The following is a 24278-nucleotide window of genomic DNA, read 5'->3' on the forward strand; positions in this document are numbered from 1 at the left end:
GATAAAATTATTGCAACAGGATGTGGTAAAATGTTGTTGAGGGTATTTGCTAGGGTATGAACTGTCAAAACATTAATTGAAAATCATAAACGAACTGTTGGGAACCGAAATTTACTCAAGCCATAAATCTGTCACACTGTGGACAGAAATCTAAGGCATAGAAAAATGGCTTGTTATGAATATCTGTAATATTTAAGGCATAAACAGCTTCATGTGTATTTTGCTATTCAACAAATCAGTTCAATGACAGTCATTTACTTGAGGCAAAATAGAACTACGTTATCAAAAATAAGTTAAATATGAAATAGACATAACAGCTTTATGAAGTGCCACGATGACGGTAAATAATACAGAAATCTTCCTGAAATCCGTGACACTTTGAAGTTTGTCATAAATCGTTTCTTCGTTTGACCGGCATCCACGAGCGTGAGTGTACAACAGACAACATAGAAATGAAATTCTTCATCAAGGATATGACAATTTCCTCAAAATATTCCATTAATTTCACCTGTTTTTTTCTACCTCTATCTTCTTCTTATCGACGTGTGGATATTATTAACCTTAAAAATGACTGTCATTTACATTTGTTTTAATAATGTTTATATATTCTCACAAAAATGTACGATGAAATGAAGCTTTTGAGGGCTCTAGAATTCGAAGTGCTCAAGGTAAGCTATTGTGATCGGTCATTGTCCGACGTCCGTGGTCGTCCGTTGTCCGTCGTGCGCGTCCGTCAACATTTGCCTTGTTAACACTCTAGAGGCCAAAGATTTGACCCAGTCTTTATGAATCTTGGTCAGAATATTTGTCTTGAAAAATTTTGGGCCAAGTTTGAAACTGTCATGTGGGGTCAAAAACTAGATCAGAAGGCCAGATCAAAGGAAAATCTTATTAACTCTCTAGAGTCAATAGTTGAAGTTTGAAACTCATTAGAATTAGTCAAAATGTTTGTCTTGATGTAATTCGAATCTGGGTCATGTGGGGTCCAAACTAGTTACATGGTCAAATCAAAGAAAAAACTTGTTAAGACTTTAGAAGCCATATTTATGACCATATCATCAAACATCTTGGTCAGAATATTTATCTTGATGCTTTTTAGGCCAACCTTGAAACTGGGTTATGTGGGTGACAAAATAGGACACTAGGTTAGATCAAAGGAAACTCTTGTTAACACTCTAGAGGCCACTTTTTAAGTTTGAAACTCATGAGAATTGGTCAGAATGTTTTGTTTGTCTTGATACCTCTAGGTCAAATTTGAAACTGGGTTATGTGGGATGAAAACCTAGGTCACCTGATCAAAGAGAAACCTTGTGTATGTAATAGGGGCTGCATTTTTTCACCGGATCTTCATGACATTTGATTAGAATGTTTGCCTTGATGAAATCTAGATCAAGTTTGAATATGGGTCATCTGGGGTCAAAAGATAGATGACCTGGTCGATTCAAAGTGTGTATGCAATAGGGGTTGGATATTTGTGAAACTCGATCAGAATGACTTAATTGATGAAATTTAAGTCAAGCTAGAATATGGATCATCTGGGATAAAAAAAACTAGGTCATATGGTCAAATCAAAGAAAAACTTAGTGTATGTAATAGGGGCTGCAAGTTTTCACCGGATATTCGTGAGTTTTTAACAGATTGTATGTCTTGATCAAATCTAGATCAAGTTTGAATATAGGTCATCTTGGGTCAAAAACAAGGTACTCTGTCAAATCAAAAGAAAACATGATGTGTACAATAGGGTCTGCATTTTTCATTTGATGTACATGGAATTTAGTCAGAATGTTTTTTTCTGTGAAGTTTCGCATGAATTTTAATCTGGGTCACGTGGGATCAAAAATTATATTACCATATCAAATCCAAGAAAAGGCTTGTTTACATACTAGTGACCACATTTTTTTTCAATTTTCATAAAACGTGTTCAGGTTGTTTGTTAGAACCGAGTCATAGAGGATTCTGAATCTTGGTTGCATGGGTTCAAAAACTAGATCACTAGGTCAAATTGATGTAAAAGCTTGTTTACACTCTAGAGACAACTTCTTTGCTCCAGTCTTCACGAAACTTTGGCAAAATGTCTGTCCCTATGAAATCTTGATCCGATTTATGTGGAGTCAAAAACTGGGTTACTAAGTCAAAGTAGCGAAGATGCTTATTTACACTCAAGAGGCAACACTTTTGGTCCAACCTTAATGAAAATTGGTCAGAATATTTGTCCCGATATAATCTCAGATGGGTTAAAATTGGCTCAGGATGGGTCCAAAACTAGGTCACTAGGCCAAATCGAAGAAAAATATTGTTTATGCCACATGTTTGCTCCAATCTGAATTTTGGTCAGAATGTTTATCTCGTTGAAAACTCAAACAAGTTTGAAAGTGGGTCATGTAGTTTCAAGACCTGGGTCACTGGTCAAACATATTTACACTGTAATGGTGTGCTACTCAGTTGAGCGACCCAGTGCCATCTTGGCTCTCTTTTTATTTCATTTCAGGTATGTTTTATTATTCTTATTTCCAAATTAAGTATAAATTTTATTTCGATACGTTATGCATTATACATGAAATATTTAAAACAACATGTACATAAATCTAAAAATATCACATATATGAGAATTAATAACATGTCATACACAGCAACACCAAGGATAACACAAGAAACAGAGAGCTCTTATTTCCATTGTCGTTCTCTGCATTAGTGGAATGACATAGAGAGGCATTCTAGAAATATTCTGCTTAAACAAGTGTAATTATTGCGTTATTAAATTTTCAAAAGGAACTTTGCTTACTATCACAAAAGCTTATATATTTTTTGTATTCTAGTTAATCATACAACTAGATAAATATCACAGATGCAAGCGAAACTGAAACTATATTGGATACAAAATCTTAACAGATCGAAAGTATTTAAATAAAAAGTATGTAAATAAAAATGAAACAAAGGAGTAACTGGAGCAAAATCACGTGGGTTTCGTGTCAATGTACTATCTACCAATACAGGCTGACGGATAAAATAACCTTGAAAAATTCTCACCAGTTATCATTGGGTTTAAAAATAAGATAAGTGCAAACATATGACTTAGAGATAAATTTATTTGTAACAAAATATAACAATGATATCATAGCAAGATTTTGTATAATGGGCTCGTATTCCTATGCGTTTAAAAAAATCATAATAACAACCAATACACAACACCAACACTTGCTAAACAAACTATTTTGTTCAGCAGATCGAGTATTTTTTGGAATTCCATATTCTAGTTGTTCATCTCTCGCGATTGCAACTGACTCAAAGTGTTAAAGAACGTCAAATTTTAGTAAATATGAAATTTTGGATAATATAGAATTCATGCAAACTTACATGCATACTTTCATATAAGATACTGAAAAATAAGCGCTAACGGTAAAAAAAATATTAACGCTCTAACGAAAATAGCAGATGATTGTATAATGATCCTAATAGTACGCATGGGACGGTTGTGAGTAATTACAATTTTATGTGAACTGGTCTTAGTCGGAGAGACAAACTCTAAGCTGTATTTAATATCCTCGCTACGTAATCATAAACAAAGCAATTTGTTGTCTGTCCTATACAAGGCAAGAAAGTATAAAATATTCAATATCTTAGGTGACCAGCATTTTCTAACGTTTCCAGTATTTAGAAATGCCGTTTAAGACACCGTATGTTTAATCTTAAAATAAAATATGGAAAAGTGCTTTAAATTTGCAACTTTTAAATTGGAACATGTTTTAAAACCAGTACAATGTCAAAAGAATGCACTTTTTGTTATGCATGTTGCTCTGTGCTGATTAATTAACATTATCAAGAGTTTACCAGAATAAAAAAAAAGATTTGTCTTCTCGAAGTATCTATAAATACACTTGACAAATTTATGCATATCAACTCAATGTTGCAACTTCAGTTGCATTTACATACGTACATGGAAAGGAAATGACTAAGGTACATGTATGACCTTATTTTGTAACACATCGGGATGGAACAGAGTTGTTTATACTTGAATACATATAATATGGTACGTATAGTGCAAGGTATAATATTGTTCCGAAATGCATTGGCATGTTTTCAGATCTAAATATGATAACGTAAATTGTTAAAACACATTGAGTTACAAGTACATAATGTCATATTATGAGTAAGTAAGTGTATGTAAACAGTCTTTCAGTGGTACTAACAAAATGAAGTCCTCACTTTTTACTGGCCTCTTTAATGCCAAGTAACTCGTCAATTTTTTCTTCAATTCGTTTAGATTGTTCTTTTATCTCTGAAATGTCTGATTTTATTTCAGCGATACTACGATCATTTTGCATCAACTTGAAACTTTTCAGTCCTGAAACGTTCAGTTTTTTCAATATCGATGCAATTGGTGTAACTATGCCAACGCCCGTATCTTTCATTACTCCTACTGCCATTCCAATACAAAGCAATTCCCCAGTAGCATCTTCTGTGAATACTAGCGCACCTGAATCACCGGAACGGATGAAGGGATTATTCTGATCGTAAGGTTGGACTGAATACTGTCTGGTGAGCCAAAAAGACTTTAGTGTTTTCGGCTTATACTGAACCATTCTCACAGCTGTATCAGTAAACCCTACGTGGCCGTGTGTTACATTTGACACACATCCAAACTTTTTTACTCGGCCGTCGGTTAACGACAACAGTTTTTCTCCACAAACTTTTCCATCATAATACATTTCTGAAATGAATTTCATTTTCTTAATATCTGCTTGCACATTACAGTAAAAGCGATTTCGAAAATTCTTATCTTACTGGCATCTATTGCCCTCAAAAACCCTCGAGACAACTGAAAAAATATAGAATTGTCACCAGAATATAGTCTCAATAATTTAGTGAAATGAGAAATTTTAGCCGCATAAATTGATTATTTATATAGGAAAGGTATGGCTTTTTAAACAAATTCCAATCGATCTCATTAGAAACAAATAAAAACATCAATGTTATGTTTAAACATCTTTTTTTTTGCTATGTCCAGCTTGACTGCAGTCTTTTCGAGGATACTGTGCAACTAATACGCTTGCGTAAATATCTTATTGCAGATCCGAGTCTAAATCATAAAGTCTAAATAAATATTAGATATCTACACATTTAATATCAATCCAATGAATACATGTAAGTAGTATGGGTGTTATGTATGTACTGAGATCAGCTACGTTTTATTAAAAATCTTGAATACTCGCAGGGAATCTTTATTAGAAATCTTATGACGAGATTTAAAATATTGGCATACAAATTAAAAATAAAAGGTTGGTTAGATGTTTCAGAAATTTCCAAGCAGATACACTGGGAAGCATTCAAACCTGTAAAAATGACATGTATATACACTTTATTTGACTTACCACTTCAGATGTAAAAGTTGCTCTAGAAGTCCTAAGCGTTAAAGTTTAAAAAATTATTACATATTTGAAAAAGCTTTTGTAAATTCATATAAATCAATTCGTATTATTTTCCATTATGTATTGTAAATTACAATTTGTAATGAATATGCACGCTATTGAATCATTTGTGTACTTTCAAGCGGTTAACATAACTAGACAGCAATCAAAAACTATAATAGAATGATACTAAGTCAAGAGAACTACCGACGTTTCTCTTATTTGATGTACAATGTTTTGTGGTTATTTAAATAACAGTGTTGAATACAGCAGTGAATTCTACTGGACAAGTACACAGCGGAAATAACCCATATTTAGACGAGGCGGACGTCGAGTCCAAATATGAATTATTACTGCTGTATACGAGTCTTGTACTTAACACTTTTAAATTACATCTTTATTTCATACCATAATAAAAATGAAAGGACGAAAAATAAAATTCACATATTTTAATTGACAATTTGAAACAGCAATATTTATATGCAATTAAGTTCATATTCATCTCTGTTCAATCGGTGGGAAATGCGCAGTTAGCAGTTGTGGCAGTTACAGCAGTTAACTGCTACAACTGCCTGCAGTTACACCAGTTAATACAAAATACAACAATAACGAATGCCTCTAAGGGAGATTAATTAAAAAGAATTCCTTGTACTTGCATCCCCATATATTTATCTTTTCACAAAAACAAAAGAAGGGAATTCCAATTTGTAAAGTGACATAGAAAGTTTCGAATAGTTTCGTACTGTGGTTCGGGCACTAAATTTATATATTATAAATAAGGCGTACATGCATTTTACATGCATTAATATTCAAGTAGTTATTTATCATAATAATAGAAGAAAGGATTAACGGCCACCCCGGGGATTTTTCGTTTTGGTTTTTTCGTGAGCGTACGTCAAAGTCGGGCCTGAAATGAAAATAGCGAGTTTTGAATGTGGAGTCCACTCCCGCAACAAAAGAAGAAACTGGGGTGCCTTCGTGTGCCATTGTAGATAGAGTGCACGCCCCACCACGCCCGGTTGGTGGACATCCTGGGAAGAGTCTAGATTCCGAACAAGGGGGGACTTGTGTGTTTGGTCAGGAACCCTTGAAAACGCTATTTTGCCTCCAGCAGTAGATTGCCTGGGCGTAACCGTAGAAGAAACTGGGGTCCAGCCAAGTGGCCATTGTAGAGGGATTCCATGCAAGTGGACCCGGCATAGCGGACACTTCAGGGAGGTCTGTTTTTTTTCGGGAGCGTGCGTCAAAGTCGGGCCGGAACTGAACATAGCGAGTTTTGGTTGCGGAATCCAGTCCCACAACAGCAGAAGAAACTGGGGTGCCACCGGGTGGCCGTCCTACAGATGGTAGACGCCCATCACGCCCGGGTGGTGGCTATCCTGGGAAGGGTCTAGTTTCCGAGCAAAGGGGGACTTGTGTGTTTGGTCAGGCCGTTGTAGAGGGCGTCTGTGCATGCCGGCCCGGCACAGCAGTCTCCCTGGGGATGGTCTGGTGTTTTCGTGATTGTAAGTCAAAGTCGGGTCTGAACTGAAAATAGCGAGTTTTGGTTGCGGAGTCCAGTCCTGCAACAGTAGAAGAAACTGGGGTGCCACCGGGTGGCCGTTGTAGAGAAGGTGGACGCCCACCACGTCCTGGTGGTGACCAACTTGGGAAGGGTCTAGTTTCCTCTAAAGCTGGTTTTAAATATGCGTTTTCAACTGTTTTTGCAGTTGAGATTATAACTGAATGGATTTTACTGGAATGAACTCCAGTTATTAGTGACCCCTATCTATTGTATAAATTATAATTACTTCCCGACATGTATTACCGAAAGTGCAATGAAATAAAAGGTATCTAACTAAATCATAGTTTTTTTCATGCATATAGGTAACTTAAACGTTCAAAATGAAATTGAGCCATTGAAATCTTGCAAAATGAGGTAAAGGTGAGCCAATTTGAATTGATATGGTATGAAATGCATTTGTACTGAAAACATCCGATGAAACTCAAAAATAACATCTTTTCACTTGAGAGTACATACTGTTTCTATTGTTTGTTTTATTTTTCTTCTAAAAATGTGTATGTAAAAGATAGCGCAATATAGCCTTCTCAAGGGAGATTATAATTTATATAATCCTATGTAGTAGTGAAAGTTATGTGTGTAATTTGTTTATAGGTCAAATATCAAGCTCATTTTTAACTGGTCAGATATTATGTCGCTGTGGGTGTTTTTTTTAAAGATCGAGTGAAAATGTACATTTCCTTAATTATATAGGAATAATTACAATGTAGACTTCATTGGCATAGCGCCCTGTAGGCACCATAGGCCCGGGCCTACACTTTTTCAGCAAAAATGGTGAAAAAATGTTCTAAAATCACTGCGAAAAAAGGGTCAATATACGGGAGTGTACGGTCCCGTATATTTCGAAAATACGGGAGTATACGGGGTGTATATTACAAATATACGGACCTAGTATACAATCCCGTATTCGGAACATCTAGTATACGGGAAGTCCGTATATTTGTCATGCATATACGGGATCCCGTATACGCCGAATATACATAAATGTATATTCCCGTATATATGAAATATACGAGTTTTCAAAAAAAAAAATCATTAGAAATGGTGTTTATTAGTGTCCTGCTTTAACATAAATTTTATTTTCGTGTATTCGAAGGGTCTTTGAAATTTATTCCGTACACTTGTCGTATTTTAGAATATACGGAACAAGTATACGAGCCTGTATATTCCGGATATACGTAGTATACGGACCTCGTATTTTTGACATATACGGACTGCAATTGCATCTAATATACGGGACATATACGGACCTGTATTTTCTAATATACGAGCATCGGATTTTTTCCCGTATATGTATGATATACTTAGTATACGGATCCCGTACTTTTGACATATATATGGAATATACGGAACTGTATTTTTTGATATACGGACTACGGACTTGCCCCGTATATGCATGGTATACGTAATATACGGATCCCGTACTTTTGACATATACGGGGAATATACGGAACTGTATTTTTTGATATACGGACTACGGACTTGCCCCGTATACGCATGGTATACGTAATATACGGATCCCGTACATTTGGCATATACGAAGTTTATTTTGCATCTGATATACGGGAATATACGGAACTGTATTTTGTTGATATACGGGCCAGGGATTTTTCCGTATATGCAAGATATACATAGGATACAGATCCCGTATTTGTGTCACATACAGACTGAATCGTATACGGGAAATACACGGACCAGTATTGTTAACATATACGTAGACCAGATTTTTCCGTATATGCACTATTCCGTATTTTAATTTTATCAGAACTGATTTGGTATATGGGGCACACACTGAAAGATGACATAGAATGAAGCTTAAACAAACCTATAGCAGAATACGGTATGTTAGGAAAAAACAAGACAAAGACAGGGTATGAGAAAAACATTATCATCAATGAAGACAAGTTAGATTAAATTAACATTGTATATAACATAAATACTTTTTACAAAACAGTTTTTTCGTACGATTATGAGTTGTTTTTTTTTTCTTGTCCAAATGAAATAAGCAGAAAATGTAATTCTTGCATACCAGACGGGGATTTTCGGTATTTTTACCGGTGCTGGGAAAATCCATCTTACACCCCGGGGTTTAAGATGACTCTCGTGCTTTAAATGACGTATTACGAACTACATATATGTAGATGATTCATGTAGTTATTTATATTTTATTTCAAAAACGAAATAAAAATCCAATACCTTGACAGATCCTCTTTGTTCCTGATAGTATATTTTTCGATTCAAAGCATGTTATTTTATCAAAAATTCATAACGTAACGCTGCAACTGATCAAACAAAATCGGAACTAAACATTGTTATTTGTCTATGAAACGTCACGAATTTGTCTATGAAACGTCATGATATCTTTCCTGTTTACGGACGTTGCTTCCCGCGCTTTGTTTAAATAGTTCTATAAATAAAGTCCTTCGATTGATATTATTTTCATTATTATTTCTTGATATCGGTATGCAAGAAAAAGATTTTGTCACCGGTTATAGGTGCAGATGGGAATATCCTGCTCTTGGGTAACTGGAGCCTCGTTACTGCTAAACAGTTACCCCCGATGCCGGAAATTCCCATCTTCACCTGTAACCAGTGAAAGAATCTTATAGTAATCAATAACATTATCCATTTCTAAATATTCGTTTCTAACTGAAAAACTAACAGTTCGCACATTTAAATATGCGCCGCACCGTTAACGCAACAAATCAGTATAGTACCACTTCTTTTATTACTGTTTGTAAATGTTTCGTTATTCCAGTGAATGTTGATTTCCACTATGCTTTTCGATTTGCCGTCTGCCAAGAAGAGCAGTACACCCCTTCTAATGTCTGAAGATGTATTCAAATTTAGCTCTTTGAAAAGATGCATGTTGCATTCTGTGTTGGAATACAATATGTAAGCCCATGTACCCCATGGAAATATTTAGTTTCATGATCTCAATAAATGTTAGCTTTTATCTGTTGAGGCAAGAATGTCACTGAGAACGAATAGCTCATCCGGGCTGTCTGTCAGCATCTGTTGACCAAACTTCTCACATAAGGTAAGCGTATTTTCTATCGTGAAAACAAATCCTCATCCAGTTGGTCTTAATTGAAAAATCTCTTGTGTCAACCTGAAATAAAATTTGCAAGCATTAAAGGTTATATAAAGGGACTCTTGCAGTTAACAGATATAAAGAATTATATCTTTTAAAGCTATAAATGATGTGAAAATATGACGAATGAAATGACGTGTGGGCAGGGATGACATCATTTAAGTGTACTCATTTCGTCGCGAAAAGAAACTAGATAAACAGTCAAGTTATTTAAAGCGCTTCATTTGCGTTTAATGGTTATATTACGTTAAAATCTATCCCCAACATTATATTTTATATAAAATGCATGGTGTTCATAGTATCGGCGCACGTAACCAGTCTAATCGTTACCTCATTTTGACGAATTGTCTTCAAACTGGCATAAAGTAATGACAAAAGTAGGGAAGATATTTTAAAGAGATTTTACGTGCAACAACTGTTTACTTTAAACGCGTATAAAGTGCAGTGATGTGAACTAAATAACACTTTCCCATTTTATTTCTACCAAAATGTCAAAAATACATCCACAATTTAAACGAAAGCTAGCTTTAACATAAACATTCGTAGCCATTTATTGCGGAAAAAATAGTCCCTTGACCTGTTCGTCCTTATTATGCTATATTAGTGTTCTATAACCCGTCCGCCATTACGCGATTCCCCGTGGTTTTCTTATATTGTTAGATGCACAATAATTCTAATTCTAATAATTGGTAGCTAACACGTGCGCACGTGATAAATAAAATGTTTCCTTGTCCCCGCTATGTAACCGTAGTATACATAGAAGCATCTGCGGAATTATTTTGAAAATGCGAACACATATTTCACTTAATAATTCATAAGTTAAAGCTAGAATTAAACAAAGAAGTATAAAATACATTTTATAGCTCTCTGAATTGAGCTAAACTGAACGACTACGGTTAATTATATGCTTTCTTAATAATCAAAATGCGATGTTATCTACACGTTGGTTTAAAGGTCCGACATACCGGGATGGGGCCTCAGTGGCCGAGTGGTTTAGATCGCTGACTTCAAACAACTGGCTCCTCACCGATGTGGGTCCGAGCCTCACTCGGGTGTTGAATTCTCCATGTGGGGAAGCCATCAAGCTGGCTTACGTAAGGTCGGTGGGACTACCCAGGTGCCAGCTCGTGATGAAATATTGCACGGAGGGGCACCTGGTGTATTCCTCCACCAACAAAGCTGGCAAGTCACTATAGGATCAATAATTGTATCGATGTTACACTTAATCCAACAAAAACACAAAAACGACCTACCCGAACGGTAGCAGACCAGGATCTCGAGAAATTCGAGTAAGAATAAAAAATGCGAGTACAGTAGGAAGTCATTGCAAAAGAATATTTTCGCGATCACGCTCAAAAATCGAGGAATTCGCTCAAAATGTCCTTTTCTCTTAAAAAAAAATTCCTATGAGGTAGTTGATTTATTATATCATTTTTTTGTGCGTCTGTAAAAATTTTAGAATCGATTTCATAAGTAAAGTATCAACACACGTCTTCCGTATTCTACGGAAGGTCTTATATATTTTTACTGTATAAAACAGGGATGGATTAGTTGATCTCTTTTTCTATTATTATTTGCATTGCATACACGAGCGTTGGAAATGTGCAGCAGAAAGAGTAATTAATGCATGCATTTGATTCTTTATTGGCGATGATACATGAACGTGTTTATCACTACAAATAAATAAGGATGAATGAATTTTTTTTTCTCAATCGGATATTTAGATTGAATGTAAAAATAATTCGGAAACGCGCAAGAAGAAATGACGGATTTATTCATGTCTTTGATTTTATACCTGTTTTAGTCCGCGAATGTTTTTATCAGTTCATGAAATATTAGTGTTATACATCTATTTCTTTCAATATTAGCATTCATTTTGCATACATGTACACGTTCAAAAACATGCACAACGTTTGGCCTTTGAAATGGCCGGAGAATATAATTTTTACTACATACATATATTGATTGCATGGATTATCATTCATAATGATAGATTATGAATGAAAAATTTAGTGAATATCGGGACTGGATTCTTTGTCTGTATACACTGAATGTAGAAATTGTGAAAATACGAAGAAATATATATTGCACGTTGTAGAAAGTTCGAAACGTGGAAGACAGGATGAATTAATCAATGTCGTTGGTTTTTATACGCCTGAAGGGTGCGTATAATGATATGACACCGGTGTCCGTCTGTCCGCTAGCTTGTCTGTAACTGCTCTGTAACTCTTGAACCCTTTAAGGATTTCGAAAAAATCTTGACACAAATGTTCACCATATCGAGACAACTGTTTAATGGCTCGCTTCAATATCAAGGTCATACATAGAGGTCAAAAGTTATATGATATTGTTTCGCGTCCGCTCTGTAACTACTCTTGAACTGCTTGAAGGATTTAAAGAAACTTGGCATAAATGTCAACAACATCGAGACGACGAGCAGAGCGCATGTTTCGGATTGTTCGCTTCAAGATTAAGGTCACACTTGTGCTTTAATAAAGGCAACTAACATGCACATTTCATTTCAAAGTATATATAGATTTTCAAAAGCTCTATCATAATGTATATAAAAACAGCAATGTATCTTTAACCCATGAATCTTTGCTGCAATTTTAACCTAAGAGTGTCATATACCACTAGCAAAAACTTGGTGAACAGAATTTCCTTTTAATTATTGCTCTACCCTTTTAATGACCAGATTATTATCATTTATATTTTTGCCAAACATTTCTAAGTATGATTATATACACATTTCTGAATCTCGTATTTCCGACACATACGGCAAATATACGGAGTTGTATGCCAAGCATATACATGAAATATACGTCCCGTATTTTTGAAATATACAAATGATTTAAATCCCGTATTTCCGGCATATACGAGAAATATACGGAGTTGTATACGAAGAATATACGAGAAATATAAGTCCCGTATTTTCGAAATATACAAATTATTCATATCCCGTATTCCAGAATATACGGGAAATATACGGTCTTGTATACCAAGAATATACGGGAAATATAAGTCCCGCATTTTTTAAATATACAAAATATTCATATCCCGTATTTCCAGAATATACGGGAAATATACGGGGTTGTATACAAAGAATATACGGAAAATATCAGTCCCGTATTTTAGAAATATACAAATCATTTAAATCCCGTATTTCCGGCATATACGGGCAATATACGTTGTTGTATACGAACAATATACGGGAAATATAAGTCCTGTATTTTCGAAATATACAAATGATTGATATCCCGTATTTCCAGAATATACGGAAAATATACGAGGTTGTATACGAAACATATACGGGAAATATACGGCCCGTATTTTCGTAATATACGGGTTAATTTATTCCCGTACACCAGACATATACGAGAAATATAAAGTGTTGTATACGATCAGAATAACCCTTTTTAAAAATTCCCGTATTTCAATAATATACGGGGTATCGTATATCAAGAATTCCGTATTTCATAGTATACGGAAATCCGTATTTTATTAGTATACGGACTTTTAAATATACAAGTCCCGTACACGCCCGTATTTTAGTTTTCCCGTATTTCTTCCCGTATATTGGTAATATACGGAATCCCGTACACTCCCGTATATTAACTCTTTTTTCGCAGTGAATGCAAGCAAATTATAAGGGATGTGTATGGCAGTAGATTTGTGTCTATGTTCGTTTTTTGTAATATTATTAAAATCCATGCGAATATAAGGATAGCGCATGTATTTCTGTGTGTGTGCGTGCGTGCGTGCGTGCGTGTGTGTGTGCAGAATCCCGACAGATTGGTAGGTGCTCGAGCCCGGTAGTGCGCGTGTAGTAACGTAGGGCGCGTGTAGCAACGTACCCCGAAGAATTCTATGATGTTATAATACGAAATTAAAATGCGCTAACACTATTCTAGCATTAAACATGTAAAAACTATTCTAATATGCAATTCTCTGTTAAAACATTCTTACGTTAGAATGACATCATGTTAATGTGCGGTTACGTCAATGTTTTTTGTTGCGATCAAGAAAGAGCGCTACTATATTTTATCTACTGTTTTAGATTATGGGCATATTAGAATCGAAATAATTTATACCAAATCCGTTATTAACACTATTTATACACTCGGGCGGTAATACGTCGTACAAATAATTTCACGAGGATGCAGCCCGACGTATAACCGCCCATCGGGCATAAATAAGTGTTTAAACACTCTTTTGCTATAAATCATTTCATAAATAAATGGATATTTTATCTCTTAACGTCATTAAATTTCCATGAAATGCGTGGGGATGTCTTTGTTGTTTTGTCACGTTGACCCCATTTCCTTTTAAATTATCCGTTTAGGGGTTGTAATAAGTTTACGCTCACTCACGGAATGCGCTATACAAAAAAAAAGTGTTTTAACAGCGCATGAGCACGAGAATCTGTCTGTTAACACACGTTTTCTCTTCTGTTAAAGGCACTCGCTACAGTTTTTCCGGACGGGTCGATATTTACCCCAACACCGTGCCAATCTGGTTTCGATGTAGCTCACTGCAGTGTTGGTGCGGTCTTCTGCGCATGCCCGGAAGTGATTATCTAATGTCGCGTACGGCAAAAAATTCGCAAATTATTGTATGTTCGCATGCATTTAATGTACAAAATGTATAATATACTGACTAAAGGTTAGAGTAAGTATCACCATGGTTACAAAATATATACATTTAAAGTACTTTTAGTTCAAATTGCTTCAGTCCGACATACACTGGAGTCTGTTATTTATACCAACGCTCCAACTCTGCATTGAGTCACAGCTGTTTCTAATCCCGTACCGTACATTCGTAAACTATAGGTTCTTGTTAAAAAAAAGGCGGAAACTTTCATCGTTCTATGCCATCAAAATGCTTCAGAAACACCTTAAAATCCGATTATTAAGAAATCTGCCGTTTAATAATTTTATATATACATTTTTTAAGTCATTTGCTCAAACACTGAAAGAGTATTTCGTGCCAACCTGCGTTGTATAAATGCCCGCCACACCCCACCTCGTTGTAATTTAATTTAAGCGAAATCTAATATGGTGACCTATCAATTTTCTTTTTGTTTTAGATTAGGTAGACATAACCAAAGGTATGCGCAGAGTTTGATTAAATTCTATTATGTGAAACTAGATAAAATAGCAGAAGTACCAACTTAAAACTGACAAAAATATGCAAAAATAGCCCTTGGGTCTGCTGAACAAGTATTCCTTTCTTTACAAAATCAAGTTCTTTTGATTTCTCTGAGCATGTTTCAAATAGATATATTGTTTTCCATTATAAAAATGCTTAGATAATCAAATTTATGCTGATTATTGAACATTACAGAAATATATTTTAGGATTACAGAAATTTTGAAAAATGTTTAAAATAGCACCATATCTAGGGGCAAATTAAATTGAAACAAAGCTGGTGACCTAGTATTTTTATTTCATTTTTCAATACATCATAACATGATCTTTTAATACAAAACATTTCATCAAAATCTATTATTGAGAAAAAAAAACGAAATTGTAGCGAGCGTCCTTAAAATACCCCCGAAAATGACAAGACGGCAGTTTTATGATAGAATTTTTGTTCAAACACGGAACTCTGACATCATGTCTACATATTATTACAGGCGCCGAAAAAGACTGCTACTATATATGTATATATATTATACATTTAATCTATTTCATGTGAAAGAATTGTTACACTTAATTTACACATAATGCATTAATTACTAGGCGCGCAGTATAACTTATTAGACATCTACAGTACGCATTCCTAAGTTATTCCGTGGGACGTGATACTTCCCGTATTTTTACGTTGTTAGCATAGTTACACGTTGGCGACACATCGACATACAACATTTGAACGTATTAGAATAGAAATAATATGTTATAGCAGAACCATATATCCCAACAATACGAACTGGTTTCACGCTGCGTGTATAATTCACTCGGGCTATACTCTCACGAAATTCTTCCGCAGGTGTATAAAAAAAAAAAAAAAAAAAAAAAAAAAAACACACACACACACACACACACAACAGCTACATGTATATAATATGGTTCAATGCATACTCAAACCATTGCGAATTACAGAAGAAACATGGATTCTGTTAATACTATTTTTAGTCTTTGTTGTTGCGACATGTGTAGTTATAGAAGACATAATGTTGTTACTGCAGTACTACTCCAGTGCAAACTTCACGCTGGTCCGTAGCTATCACTTGAAGCCAGCTTGAATTTGTTTGTAGATGTCACATTACTGCTAAAAATATTTTAAGCTTTGTTGTTCCTATTGACATTTCATCCATGTGCAATGTTTAACTGCTGTAACTGCTGCAATTGTTAACTGCCAACTTCCTACCTGTCTCTGTTCATACATATGATAAATTAATATGTTTGCGAAATTTTCACATGCGTGATGACCTGAAAAAATGTAATTTTTGTTACTCCCAGATAAACTCCCAGTGCAAAAAAGATCGAAAACAACTACTTTTCATTATATTTGAACCAAAACCATGATGGACATGAAGGAAATCTTCTACCTAAATGATGTCAGTCCAAGACGATAAAAAAAGAACTTTTGGACTGCAGGTTTGAATTTTGCAAATTATACTCCACTAATCTTAAATTAGAGTGTGGGAATGGGGAAGAGGGTGGACAAATTGGCTTTTCACCCTTTATCAATTGTTATTTGTCAACTTTTGGGGGATTTGCATGTCTAGTGTTAGTAAGTTAGAAAATTATGAAATGAAGTTTCGCTTATTCAAAGAGTGAATGCCTAGACATTTTACATGTATATTAACAATTACATTACGTCAAAATAAGTAATACATTTAATTGTGATTATAACAATTATCTGGCTAAAAATTACACACAATTCTAATATTTACGTCTGTTTTCAATTATTTCTCAAATATTTTCAATAGTCGTTGTATAAATCACTACGTACCTTTTGTAAGTAGAATCAGTTAAAGTTTAAAAACAAATCATCTTCCCTTAGTCTATACCGCGTATCCTTCTAATCTATCGATTAGACATAGAACATATATATGACAAAAATCTTGAGACTGATCTTCAAATTGCGCATTGCATATTTTTAAAGATATTTCTTCTTTCTAAGAACTGTCGACAGTGATTAAACTATGTGTTTGAATTAGTCTTAGGTTCTGAAATTATCTCTAGTAATATATCGGCATACTGTAAAATCATTAAATTTCGTGGGCATAAATTTTCGTGTTTTTTGTCTAAACGGCAATTTCGTGGGCATAAAAATTCGTGGATTTCAAGTTTTGAACTCAAAATAAATGGGAATTTTACAAGTTTGTTGGGATTAAATTTCGTGGAAAAAAAACCAACAATGAAATCCACGAAAATTAGTCCCCCACGAATATTAATAATTTCTCAGTATTTAGAAATATCTGAATGTGGAGTCTAATGTTCTTACCTGTTAATTTGTTTTCAAACCATGGGAATTCACCAGACACAGGCGGTCTTTTGTCTATACTGAATAGAGCGAGATCAACACCATGGTACCCATGACCATTATCGTAGTAACATTCTAGCAGTCTGCCAATTTGACCGTCTTCAGACTGTATGGGTTGATAAACTTGTTTCCACCTTTCATTCCATTGCATCTTCTTGGTCATCGTCAAAGTACTTAAAGTGTTTTCATCAACTAGTACATGTGCACATGAAAATCCACAAAGTCCATATTCTGGATGGTCTATAAATCCCCCAAGGGTTCCATACTGGTCCTGAACTGCAGATATTTTGCAACCCATGCGTAGTGTTTCGTGCACACCGTCTGCAGTGATGTTAACGGCTGTGCAAAATCCACCTTCCCGTACATCTACCGTCACACCATCTAAGTCCTCTGGGAAACGATCTTCACCGAGTGGAATCTTTCCTTTGACGCTGTCGACATACATTATAATACAAGTTTCGGGCTTTATTTCGCGATTTGCTTTACCGTAGTGTTCCGAACGGACTGCACTTGCCGTAATTACAGATAAGTATTTATGTTTGCCCATTAGAGTCTCTGCATATTTATTGATAATGCAACTAAGACGTTCAGATTCATCGGAGGTTAACTTTTTGCTTTTATACAAACTATGCTGCATAACTTCTGTATCCTCCCTGCTGTATTGGTTCAAATATCTTGGGACATAATTGTAACCGGTGTCAATATCCAGTTTTGTTTGCTTAGATATATCGCAAACAAAGACTATATTGTCGTTATCGTCACAATCTATAGCGGGCCACACGTTTAGAATATCATCCGACTTCCGCTTAATATAATCGCATATATTTTGGCATTCTTCAACCAGTCTTCTTTCCCCTTTCTCCAAACCATTTATAGCAGTCATGTCGAGTAGATCAGACACGCCTGATATGATAATTTCTGGTATCTTCTCTGCAAGAAAGGTATGTAATTACTGCATTTGTAAAATTTGAAAAAAATGGTCATCGGAGAAACAGGATTAGGCATCTGCCTAAATTATACAGACTGTCCAATAATGAATAGTTCATTTTTGTACGGTATATATACGATTATACGCAGCGACATAATTATAAGTCATATGGCGACCTTCCAGCTTTGATGGTGGAGGAAGACCCCAAGTGCCCCTTCATGTATTATTTCATTACGGGCGGGCACCCGGGTAGAACCACAAACCTTCCGTAAGCCAGTTTGGTAGCTTCCTCACATGAAGAATTCGACGCCTCGCGTGAGGTTCGAACCCACATTTATATATGTAACAAAAACAATTTGAAAAACTATTAATTTATCTTAATCACATTTTAAATTGCCTTTTTATTCTATGTTTAAGAGTGTTGATGTATTCTTGTTGAGGAAAATGAAATTGCACCATATCACGGTGTTTATGCTAAAACTCTTTAGCAGATATATCATTTTATTTTATATATCTCGCATTACGCGGATGCAATTGGATACAAAAAATGATACTCTTATTGAGTTCCCTGTCACTGTCAGGAATATTCAGATACAATTGAAACATTATTTTACGACACGTTTCTATTAGTGTTTCATGCTAAAACCTGTTCTTTCTCAATTCATATAATTTGTGAAATAAATCAAGATAGCTACATTATACAATTTAATTTTTTCTCAAAATTTTCCATAACAAGAACAAGAATAACATACTTAAGATGATGTTCATTTCTTGTTTAATTCCACCGTAGGACTAAAACTTTCGTATATTACTTGGCAGATATGTGTTCGCATGTGAAGTTTATAAAAGGTTACAAGATCTAGGCAGTTTAAATATTTTGAAAAAAATTGGAACCGGTATTGTGCAATGAAATCCAAACTAGAAGATATTTTGTAGAAAAGCGCATGTCTCCTCCAATGCATAGTTGTAACAGGCAAGAAGTCAATAGTGGACAGGAGCTAATGTCTAAGAGACACTGATGGTTGGCTGCAATAGGACTCATCTACTCGGCATGTCCAATCATCATACGAAGTTTCAACATTCTGGGCCTAGTGGTTCTCAAGTTATGGAATGGCAACGGTTTTCCATGTTCTGTCCCCTGTGACCTTGACCTTTAGCGGAGTGACCCCAAAATTACTAGGAGTTATTTACTCTGCATGTCTAATCATCTTATGAAGTTTCAAGATTTCTAAATTATCGATCGGAAATAGTTGTCAATGTTCAGGTCCCTGTGACCTTGACCTTCAGCAGAGTGATCCCAGATTCAATAAGAGTCCTCTGCTCTGCATGTTCAATCATCCTATGAAGTTTCAATATTCTGGGTCAAATGGTTATCTAGTTATTGATCGGAAATAGTTTTCAATGTTCAAGTCCAATGTGACCTTGACCTTTGATGGAGTAACCCCAATAAAAATAGGGGTTGTCTACTCTATAGTCCCTACCACCCTATGAAATTTGAAGGTTCTGGGACATTTTGTTCTCCAGTTATTTATCGGAAATGAAGTGTGACGTACGGACAATGCAAGAAAAAATGTCTCCCACAGTTTTGGGGTGGAGGGGGGAGACATAAAAATCCTTTGATAAAGTCAATGCAGTCTTAAAAATAATTAGAAAACAGAAACGAAATTAAGAAGTATTGATATGCCATTTACAAGCAGTAAAGAACTTATCGGAAATGCATGCAACGATTATGCTAGCAAAACTGTCACCACGTTACACCATCTGTTGAAAACATTCTTTCAAATCAAATGCACAACAACCTATGAATGCTTACAAGCGATGTAAGTATATATATATATCAAATACAAAGAAACAAAGTGTATTTAAATGAGTTTTCTAATTAAAATAATAGAACTAAATAAAGACAATAAACCGTTAACGGATACAACACTGACAGTTCTCTTTGAGACAGCAAATACGCAACGCTACTGGCAGTTTCATCAGCGCTTATATCACTTAAGGAACACCGTAGGACTAGACTCTAAGGATCAAGCTGAATCTAGCTCTAGTAGGTGACCGATTATAAATGCCTATGAGTGTACATAACTTTGTGTCTATGTGTTGTTTTTTATTATTATTTTATGCTAACTGATGAAATACTGTGTTTTTTCAGTGAGACATAATCCATATCACTCATTGCATATCACTCATTACATAACACGCACTGTAAATGATATAGCTTTGTCGATATACTTGTACATTGTGTATAGATTTTTAATTATTTGCTTAAAACAGGATGAAAATTGTGGTCGCAATTTGTTCTTTTAGTATATTTCTCGATTCAAATCATCTTAATGATGAGAATTTCATAATGTTAAGCAGCAAGTAATAGAATAAAATGGAACTTTATGTCGTTTGCGTTTTTCTAACGTCACAAAACGTCTGATGTCATGTTCGTTTACGTGCGTCTGTTTCCCGCTTGTTGCAAAATGCATAATAAAGCATAAAATATAAAGACAATTTGTTTGCATTTCGTGAATATAGCATATATCTCAAAGTGAGAAAATCTTCAAATTTTCACTCGCGCTACAATCCCTTGGTATACGTTGGTATCCTCGCTCTAACGGGCTCGGACACTAACAAATCCCTCGGGATTCTGCAGATGTTATAACACGAAAAAACATGCGTTATCCCTACACAAGCATATTACAATGTAGGGATTACGAAGTGTTTTCGTGTTATAACGTCTGCAGAATCCCGAGGTATTGGTTGGTACCCGAGTCCGTAGGGTAAGGGTACCAACGTATCCTGAGGGATTCTGAAGATGTTATGACACGAAATGAACATGCGAAAACGCTATTCTAGCATAAAACGCGAAAACAAAAACCCTTATTAATGAATACATTCTCCCTAAACGTCATTATTCCATTAAACGCGTGGGAACGTCTGTGTTGTTTTTTCACGTTGATGTCATTTCCGTTTTAATTATCCGTTTAAGGCCGTAATGCGTTAACGCTTGCCCACAGAACGCGCATATAGAAAAAGGTGTTATAACAGCACGTGAGCGCGAGAATCTCTTTGTAACACGTTTTCTGTCTTGTTAAAACACCCCAAAAAGTGACAAGAATAGAAGTTTTATACTAGACTTTTATACTATACTTGTTTACATTTTGCTGTTATTTATTTCAGAGATCACATGTTTGATTCCAAAATCAGAGCTAAAAGGAAAGCTAGGAGGAAACTAGTCCATATATCTAGTCCAGATGAAGCTGCCCGTGGATTGAGTGGTGTGAGACAATATCAATGTGACGAAAGTAAAATACTGCCCCACAAAAGATGAGGAATCGACATCTAGTGAACCACAACTATAACCGAAAGTGTTAAGAACTATTTCATCAGTTTTGCCGCCGCACTGTTTAATATGCATTGTGTATATAATATAAAACAGCAGTTTGAATCGTTTTAGTTTTCTTGTCAGTTTTACATGTGATATTTGAAACATAGGTTTCGTTTCATTTTCTATCAATAAATGCAATTTTATAACACTGATGTCAGCATGAGGTGCGCGAATACAAAGTACAAAATACCAAAATGTTTCTTCAGTATATGTTCCTAAAAATAAGTTTTCAAATCCAATATTACTTAGGTAAAACAGATATATGATACAAGAACCTATATTGAACATTATTGAATGTCGCTCATTCTTTTCTCTAAATTCATGAAGCTTAAAGAAGATAATAGAACATTGTTTTATTTAACCTCATTTCATTTCCCAAGAGTTATTGATGTGCATGCTTATTATTCTTTTTTCCCATAATAGTCATGTATGTATCTTGATTTGCACTGTGTAGACATGTTAACATGTAAATATGTGCACTTGTTGTCCATCTATGTAGAGCAGAATTATGGCTCTTCAGATTGTGCATTACACTTCACATGAATGTTAATCAGCTTGTAAAGATGGTTTTTGCAGAAGAGTTATTAGCCTTGAGTTAGTATTTTGGATTATTTATAAAATCTGGTTTAAATTCCTAACAACTTTTTTTGAAGACAATATTCCAATTCATAAATTGTCTACATAAAATAAGCAGCTGTTAATGTTGAATTTGCTAGAAAGAATCCTAATCTGGCATACTAGTATATTACAGACTCAGTCTCATCTAACTTATACATTTTAGAAATTGTAAAACAGTTTCATTCCCTGAAAAGATTTAAACATATGATATAATAACATAGAAATTTTACAAACGTGTTTAACATTTGTTGGTATTCCTGTTCACTAATCTAAATATGATAAGGTTGTCTGTCAAAACCTGTCTTAACATTTTACAGCGTCTTGAGTTTTTCCTATGTAAATAATATCCTTTTCTTTTCTTATTGTATATGATTAACATGGAAACCAGTGGCCTCAACTTAATATCAATACTCTTTACCATTTGACTTCTATAAGCGACTGTTTTCCATGTTAATTCTATGTCATTTTAATAGTTACTTACAAATGCTGTTTTAAAGAGTACATTTGTAATTGTGTTTGTGCACATATTACAGTCTCTTGTAGCTTTTTATAAAATGCGGTTATATACTGTGTTTTATTTGTTTTATTGTATTGTACTGTGAATTGTACATATATTATACAAATGTAGAAGAGACAGAAGTAAACACACATATATATATATAACCTTTGGACAATGGATAAGGCTCTAACTTTTTACCATAGACCTTTCACAATGCCATTGGCAATAGGAACAGTTACTGAATTATAATTAAAATGTTTTACTATTATGTAATAAAGTAGCCTGAAACTCTTGTGACAAGCATGACAACTGACCAAATACCTGAGTTTTCAATTAAAGTTGACATTGGGTAATCACAATCTTTAAATTGTATCCATTCTATATTATTTCAAGGGACATCAATACCTCTATACCACTTATTCAGTATATATCTGAATATTTTTCACAAGAAAAGTCAAAGGATGATAAAATTATAAAAGGTTATTTCATAAACTGTAAAAATGGAAAACTAAAAAGCTTAATCACATATTATAACAAATCACAGCAGTAACATTTTCATTGTAATGATGATAAGAAGTGCATCTCTTTTAGAATTTGTCTGCAATTAGGGTTTTTTAAAGGTGATTACTTAAATCCTTAGTAAATTTTGTCCAAATCTAACCTGATTATAAGTTAAACCACACTTCCAACCAATGAAAGAAATAGAATTTAACAATTAAACAAACTTTGATCAGCACCAAAAGGACACAAATCTTAAATAAGAGCAGACAAATTCTAAAAAAAAAAATTAAAAAATATAAATAAACAAAAATAAAAATAACTAGATGCCCACGGGCAACATGTCGAGCCCGCCAGCTGTCAAAAGAACTAGGGTTTGCACATTACACCCTGTCTCATTGAGGCAAACATTTATGCCAAATAGAAAATGATTGCAAAAAGTTACAAAATAAGTTATTCATAGTAACAACAAAGGGAAGTAAATCTTTAAAAAAATCTAAGTCCACACAAAAATCCCTACCAGTAGAGATAGGTCTAAATACACCTCAAAATTGGATGTAACATGCATATTGTACTACAGAAAAGTGGTCTTGATTTTTCTCTACGACCAGTAATATAAAGTTCAATATAAGCTATTTATAGTAGCAACAAAGGGAAGTAATTCTAGGTTCTTGCACATGACACTCCATCTCATGATGGTGAACAATTGTGCCAAGTTACATCAAAACCCCTCTATGCATGAAAAACGAAATGCTCCGGACCTTTGACCTCTAAGTTTGACCTTGACCTTAGAGTTAGACCTAGGGTC

General features: G+C 34.7%; 1 protein-coding gene across 2 annotated transcripts in view; it reads right to left on the reverse strand.

Annotated features, from left to right (window-relative positions):
• Positions 1-3068: 3068 nt before the first annotated feature.
• LOC128553847 (uncharacterized) overlaps positions 3069-24278 on the reverse strand; it is a 60000-nt gene continuing 38790 nt past the window's right edge. The window contains exons 4-5 of one of the 2 annotated variants that reach the window (XM_053535032.1): positions 17513-18481; positions 3069-4708 (exon numbers count right to left, since the gene is read on the reverse strand). In XM_053535032.1, coding sequence (XP_053391007.1) covers positions 4200-4708; positions 17513-18481 — 1478 coding nt within the window. In that variant the 3' untranslated portion in view covers positions 3069-4199. Of the gene's footprint in view, positions 4709-15488; positions 16492-17512; positions 18482-24278 lie in introns of those variants that run through there. The other variant, XM_053535033.1, reaches the window with a different exon arrangement.

The sequence above is a fragment of the Mercenaria mercenaria genome, unplaced genomic scaffold (assembly GCF_021730395.1).
Source record: "Mercenaria mercenaria strain notata unplaced genomic scaffold, MADL_Memer_1 contig_4385, whole genome shotgun sequence".
Taxonomy (NCBI): Eukaryota; Metazoa; Mollusca; class Bivalvia; order Venerida; family Veneridae; genus Mercenaria; species Mercenaria mercenaria.